General features: G+C 33.1%; 1 protein-coding gene across 1 annotated transcript; it reads left to right on the top strand.

Moving 5' to 3' along the window:
* Nucleotides 1-1,448: 1,448 nt before the first annotated feature.
* Nucleotides 1,449-3,971, top strand: LOC133306888 (pollen receptor-like kinase 4). Its single transcript, XM_061507267.1, has 2 exons — nt 1,449-2,709; nt 3,301-3,971. The coding sequence occupies exons 1-2, from the start codon at nt 1,449-1,451 to the stop codon at nt 3,969-3,971; spliced, it is 1,932 nt and encodes a 643-aa protein (XP_061363251.1).
* The last annotated feature ends 3,820 nt before the right edge of the window (nt 3,972-7,791 follow it).

Genomic DNA, 7,791 nt, shown 5'->3' with positions numbered 1-7,791 from the left:
CTACTTGTAATAGCTCTCTCTCTCTCTCTCTTCAATCCATTTCACTCATTTTATTGTTTAAGTAGACTTTTTGAATGATTTTGTTCTATATTATGCTGTTTGGATATACATTGAATTTATGAATATTTATCAAATTACCAGTGGTGTTTATTGTATATTCTGTTTGGATAAATTTTTGTTGTCTTATTTTTTTAAGCAGTCTAACAGACTAAAACAGACTTTTATTTTGTGTAAATAAGTCAGACCACATGCCGATAATTATATTCATAACAGGTTACAGGCTAACATATTTAAACACAAGCTTAGCCTTTTAAAACCAAAGCTCGACTCGGCTCGTTAACACCCCTAGTTGTCATCCTGGAAAGATCTTCAGCATGAAATCTTTCGTGTATTTACTTGTGTTGTACTTGTTCCTACTTCAATCATCCAGATTATCTGTATATAATTTATTGAAGAAACATGAAACAATCTCGGATATATTTCCTATATTAACTCAAGATTAAGAGGAAAATGAATTAAGATTCTATAATAATGCTTTATGTGTTTTCACCTCTAGATTTATTAGTGGAACACTATAGTGCTTGGTAATTTAATGTGAGAGACTAATTATTTGGAATACAAGCTAGAAATCCTTTTCTTATATCGCCAAGCTGTGAGGGAATATGACCTTTTGTTCCGGAATGCATTTTTAGAATTGTCACTTTAAGGAGAATTTTACTTAATTAGTATCTTAGTTTGAGGAGTTAGTTTCACAATAATATTTGTAAAGATACATTAGTTTATCAAAACAATATAAATTTCAGTCAATAATAAATAAAATGTTAAAAGAAAAAATTTCAAAGTAGCTAGTATTTTTCAAAACTGCAATCACAAGTGAATCCAGCTAACGTACATACATGCATTAGACAATAACTTTTATCACTATCATGTGTGTCGATTGTGTAGAATTAGGTACAAGACGTTACTTTATATAGTAGCATAGCTCCAACTCAGTGATGCTAATGTGATATTATATGTACGTCATCCCACATAGAAAACTGCCTAGTTCTCACTTTTGTGCCGGCTCAATCATTTCACACTAGGACAATGTTGGCCGTCCTGCCCCCTGAGAATTACAAGAAGAATGTACCTTTTTTTTCAAGGTCATATACAACATTACATGACATGTCCAATGTTATATCAGTTTTATATATACACAAGTCATCACTTGGTTTGCGCTGGCACCTGGAAACATCGAATGTAAGTTAAACTATATATGTAAATCAAAACTCTTAGTATTCTTGGGAGAATATTAACAAGTAGATGCCCTTGTTATTGTCTGCAACTAGGAATTGTTAAGGTGCATTGGAGAAATGTGTCTGTGATTACATCGAGCAGTTTAACCAATTTTCACTAGTCAAATTCCTCAAGCCATAGTTGCAACACTGTTTTCAATCTAAAATTGAACCATGGAGTTTCCCATTTTTGTTCGTAAACATGTTACTTTTTCAGTCCTTGCTATTCTTGGCACTCTTGCTATAGCTCAAGGAGGTCCTATAGATGGTAATCCTGCAGAAAAAGATGCCCTTTTTGGTCTCAAGGCCACTTTCAACGACCCTTTTCTAAATGGGAATTGGACTGGCCTTCACTGCAATGTCAATGGTCCTTCAAGGTGGTTTGGTATTCTGTGTGCCTATGGTCGTGTCAAGGGTATAGTTTTGGAAGGTATGGGGCTGCCGGGAGATGTCAATGTCAATGCTTTCTCTGAACTTGAAGAGTTGTCCATCCTGAGCTTCAAGAACAATTCATTACGGGGAAAAATGATGAATTTCTCCAACAATCATCAAATGAAGTACATTGATTTGTCAGGAAATGTTTTAGTTGGGTCAATATCAAAATCCCTTGTGAGTCTTATCCTCTTGGAGAAGTTGTTTCTGCATGATAATAGGCTCACAGGTTCAATACCAGAGTTTAGTCAATCAAGTTTGGAGATATTTAATGTCTCAAACAATAACCTTGAGGGGCCAATCCCAACAACTCAAACTCTCCAATCATTTGACTCTGCTTCATTCTCAGGAAATCCAAGATTGTGTGGTTCACCTTCTCTTAATTCCTGCAAAACTAGCTCCAATTCTCCTAGTGTACTACCCTTAAATAGCACCCTCGACAACAATGAAGGCCAAAATAAACCTTCAGAAAAAAATAACAATTCCAACATTTTAATAATTTTCAATGTGGTTTTTCTGCTTGCAATTATATTGCTATTGATGCTTTACTTTAACAAAGCCAGAAAGCTCAGTAAAATAGAGAAGGGTCAGATTCCCACAGTGGAAGAAGAAGAGAAAGATGTGGAGAACAGTGTTAGCAAGAAGATAGAGATAGGAGAGGGGACAATGATGAGAGTAGAAGAGAGAAGGCAACTCATATTCTTTAGTAATAAGCCAAAATTTCAAATGGGTGAACTTCTCAGAGCTTCTGCTGAGGCACTGGGTCAAGGAATCATGGGGAATAGTTATAAAGCTATGCTGAATGATGGAACTCCCATTGTTGTAAAGAGGCTAAGGGACTTGAAACCACTCACTAAGGAGGAATTTTCAAAGATATTGCATATGATTGCTGATCTGAAGCACCCAAATTTGTTGCCCTTGCTTGCTTACTACCATTCCAAAGATGAGAAGCTGATGCTCTATAGATATGCACAGAATGGAAATCTTTTCTCCAGACTTCATGGTAATTTACATCAACTTGCCTCTCATCTTTTTTTTTTTTTTTTTTTTTTTTGGTACATTGCCAGGAGGTATCCACATTTAACCTTCTCCGGGCACCATGCCCTCGGGGTACGACCCGTTTGGGCTAGCCCCTCATTGTAACAGTGGGTGCACTAAGCTTCGCAACCGGAGAAAAGACGAGACTAATCCTCCAACCGAAAATTTCTGGCTTATCCTCTAGCCCCCAAAGATTTTCCAAGAAACTGCTTGAGGCAGGGTTTGATCCCTGCACCAAGCAATCCCTTGGGAGCTCAGCTGCCAACTGAGCTACCCTTGGGGTTAACTTGCCTCTCTTTTAATTGTGTACATTACTGAATTTTATAAGAATCATCTGCAAAAAGCAGCAAATAGATAATGAATCTAATAAATCCTTCCCCTAATTCATTTCTTTTGAAAGAGCTAAAAAGCTAATAATCTTCTAGATGATTAAGCACTATCAAATTGGTTCTTGTATAGTAACAAACTGATTTTTACCACACAACTTCATAATAATGAATTTGCAACCAAACTATGCATCACTTTATCAAGTCCCATCAAAACTGGACATTTTCAGATGGTAGAGATGGAAACCGGGTTCCATTCAGTTGGAACTCAAGATTATCAGTTGCAAGAGGAGTGGCTCGAGCATTGGAGTACCTACACCTCAACAACAGGTTCTATAACATTATCCCACATGGCAACTTGAGGCCTTCAAATGTACTCTTTGATGAAAACGATGCGGTTCTTGTTTCTGACTTTGGCCTTGCCTTCTTAGTAGCACAACCAGTTGCAGCTCAGCATATGGTTGTTTACAAATCACCTGAATATGTATTTGCAAAAAAAGTTACAATGCAATCCGATGTTTGGAGCTATGGATCCCTTCTAATAGAACTTCTAACTGGCAAAGTATCTTCATGTTCAGCTCCACCAGGGATCAATGGTGTGGATATTTGTAGTTGGGTTCACAGAGCAGTGAGAGAAGAATGGACTGCTGAAATCTTTGACAAAGAAATTTCTGGTCAAAAGAGTGCTCTTCCTGGGATGCTAAGGTTGCTGCAGATTGCAATGCGTTGCATTGAGAGGTTCCCAGAGAAACGTCCTGAGATGAGAGATGTGGTTAGAGAAGTGGAAAAAATACACGCCCCTTTGACCAATGAAGATGAGGATGATGTATCTGCAGATAGGTCTCTAACAGATGATTCATTTTCAACCAGTACCTCAGGGATTATTGGAGATGAAAGATAGATGATGATGAAAGCTTGGAACTTTCTCACCTAGAACACATTGTTCTGTGTTTATTTGGACATCAAGGTACAATTATCCAAAATGAAGTTGCACATTTTTATGCATTTTATTTCTCTCTCATAATGAAGGCTTAAACCCATTTTTATTTATATCATTTACATTAGAAGAATATAAATATATCGAATTGGGAATCTCTTCCTTGTGAAGTTTAAGTTTCTTCATATTTTAGTATTTACGTGCTTATAATTTTGTTTGGCTGTATTTTTCAAGTTTTCCCATCACCCTCAGCTGGTCCTTTAGTTAATAATTAACGCTGTAATTTTTTATTTTTTTTGTTTAAAGTCAACTAAACATAAATCTTTGGATGAATTACACAGTATAGTATGTAGCTTTACCATTTTTTCAAATAACCTTTGTTTTTGTCACTTAATCCCTCTCAATTTTGGTTTAATTTAAAAATATTAGCTTTTCAGTTAATTTTAATAACAAATTATTATTTTCTTAACTTATTCCCTAAAAATTACTTTTTTAAAAAGAAAAGTAATATGTAAAATAAATAGTTACTTTAGGAGAGTAGGTTGGGAAGTTGTAAAGTGTAAGAAAGTAATATATGAAATAAACAGTAAGGTTAAAGTTATTTGAAAGTTAACATTTTTTCTTAAACTAAAGTTAAAAAAGTCAAGTAAATTTTTTTATAAAAAAAAATGGTATTAAAAGAGTGAAATTAATTTACTATAATGTCAATTTACTCTAATCTTTACATCCAATTTTGTGGTTTACCAAATGAGCCCAAAATTGCTGTTTACAGGAAAAGGTCTTGAAATGTGTAAAAAGGAAAGGAAAACAACTCTCTGCTTATATTTGTTTGCTTTTACTGGGGATGCTCATAATTCCCCTTTGAGAGAGAGTGCCTTTCTTAACTGAGCCCAAAATTGCTGTTAACATGAAAAATTCACATTCAAGGTCAAATTACATGCCACAGAGAAGAGGAAAGGGGAATTAAATTCACAATTTGCTGCGGTAAAAATCTTCCATGTTTTTGGATATCATATGGGTCCACTTTCCTACGTTGAAACGACCAAACATATACGCGGAATGCATGGTTTTATTTTTTATACCCTTTTACCCTTCATTAATTAATTAATAATCATTTTATCTTTTTTACCCTTCATTGATTAATTAATGATCATTTTTATCCTTTATTCAAAACTATCTATCAATCTGCCCATCTTTAATCGATTAACCTGAAGATTTAATCGATTAAATGGTCAAAATTGACAAAAATGGTTGAAGATTTAATCGATTTAATCTTCAAGTTAATCAATTAAATCTTTCAACAGGCAACAAAAGTCAAATCTTCTCCATAAACAAAACCAGATCCCATGCATATGAAGCAAATCAACAAGCATAGATAACCAAAAGCAGATTCCATGCATATGATCCTATTGTCAACCTCGGAACGATGACAACGATCAAGGCGAACAACGAACCCTTCCCGTCTTGCATATTCATCATAAAAATACTTAGCAGAATCTTCAATCAGTTGTTCGTGTATTGGAGGTTATTTGAATTTTGAATTTAATGTAAGAAGAGTTGATTGTGATTTGTATTTAATAGAACAAACTCGTAAAATGGCAACTCCTAATAAAATGCAATCAGCTCCTATTAAATATAAAACACAATCAACTCCTGTTAAATACAAAACGCAATCAGCTCCTATTAAATACAAATCGCAATTAACTCCTATTACATTAAATTCAAAATTCAAATAACCTCCAATACCGTGTTTGTCTCATTCAATCAATGCTTTCACGCTCATTTAGAATATTTAATCGATTAATAGGGATATTTAATCAATTAAATCTTCAAGTCAATCATTTTTGTCAGTTTTGACCATTTAATCGATTAAATCTTCAAGTTAATCGATTAAAGAGGGACAGATAGATAAATAATTTTAAATAAAGGACAAATAATTATTAATTAATTAATGAAAAACAAAAAGATCAAAAAGTCCGGAATGCAATGCAATGAAATTCTCCAATTCATATCATTCAATTGACTCCAACTCCCAACAATGCTTCTTTCTAATACTTTTTTTTTGGGGTATCCTTAATACTTTTATTTTTATTATTAGATTAGATTAACAAAATCAAGCAATTTAATTTGGCAACATATTCCCAAATTTATTTCCCCTGTTTAAATTCATCATGTAGCAGTACAAGTACTACAACAATCATTTTAAAAAATAAATTTAAATTATTTTAATAATTTTATTTAGTCAATTTTGTGAACATATTCTCAGCCTAGTTATGACAAAGTCAATTCAATATTTTTTAATAAAACGTATAAATTTAAATATTATACACAAACTAAATCTTAAAATTTTAAAAACATAAACTAAAAATATGAAATGTTTTGTAATATAATTTTAAAATAAATTATATCAATATAAAATATATTATTTTATGAAAAATATATTAATTTAAGTCAATAAGTTTTATTATTTATCTCTGATTGTCAAAATAATTAAAGCTCTAAAATATTGTATAACAATGGACAGAGAACAACTCAAATTATGGACAAAATCCAACCCAAAATACATTCGTCTAAAATTTTAAACCCAAATCATCTCAATTACCTCGGACTGAATTATCAATATATAACCAATCTCGATCACGAAAATTAATTGTCTGCTCCTTTTCTCTCTCTCTTCTTTTCTCTCTCTTTCTTCTTTCTTTGTCTCTCTTCTCTCTGGATGGCCCACATGAGCCAGGACCACTATATATTTGCTCTTCGATCACCACTCTAGACAATATTTTCTATTTATTAATACTATAAAAAAAAACACATATTTAAAACTCAGGAGTTATACTGAAATATTAATCAATACAAATTTTTGAAATACAATAGTTTACTACAAAAAATGAAACTACCAATTATTGAATATGAATACAAATTCTTGCATTCTTAAAATAATACACATTTATTTATACTGCGTTAAAGCACTTTCTTACTTGGGTTTGCAGTGCGTTGGATCAGTTACACATTTTTATTCAGATCGTCGGGTGGAGAATTTAATGAGGAAAATTGCAGTTGGGTCTTGTGGACAAACATCGAAATAGTAAATACAAAAATAGTGAACTAGTCTATAAGTTAACCAGAACAAGTCAGCAAGGTTTTAAAAGAAGGGGAAAAAGTTTAGGAGGAAGGAACCCACTCCCCAGCCCAACAAACCCTGACAAAAGCTAGAGTAGTACTTACTGATGATCTATAAAAAAGACAGCACGTAATGAAAATACTTCATCACATTTCTCAGAGAAAATACTAATGAATCACTAGACACTAATAATTCCGAAAGCACAGGAAGAATGATATTCCCGTGTTGCATGAATAATTGAGTAAATGAAATAGAACAAGACAAATGAGCATAAAACTAGTCATTAACCAACATTCTATGTGCGGAAGTCATAAATTTTATCCTCCGTAGTTATAATTCATACTATGCCGCAAGAAGAACCAATTGGCAATCAGCAAGAAAAATGGAAAAGGATTTTCATCACGTGAAATCGAGTAATGCTAGTCTCAAATTAATTTGATGACTGACCACGGGCTGGGCAAGATAATTGTGATCTTTCGCACGTAAATAATAGTGAGCGTAGCATACTCTGCATCATTATATATGCTACCTTATGATGATCAGCACAAATGTACATCAGTATTATGGCATCCAACGCAAAAATGAATCACAAATTAACAAAGGTATCCGAGTAGGCCCGAAATAATTATACATAATTATATACGATGAGTTGAAAAGTATAGA

Source organism: Gastrolobium bilobum, unplaced genomic scaffold, assembly GCF_033153095.1.
Source record: "Gastrolobium bilobum isolate Gb01-03AN ecotype WA unplaced genomic scaffold, APGP_CSIRO_Gbil_v1 utg2909, whole genome shotgun sequence".
NCBI lineage: Eukaryota > Viridiplantae > Streptophyta > Magnoliopsida > Fabales > Fabaceae > Gastrolobium > Gastrolobium bilobum.
The sequence above is the reverse complement of the archived record's forward strand: the minus strand, read 5'-3'. Positions and strand labels throughout refer to the sequence as shown.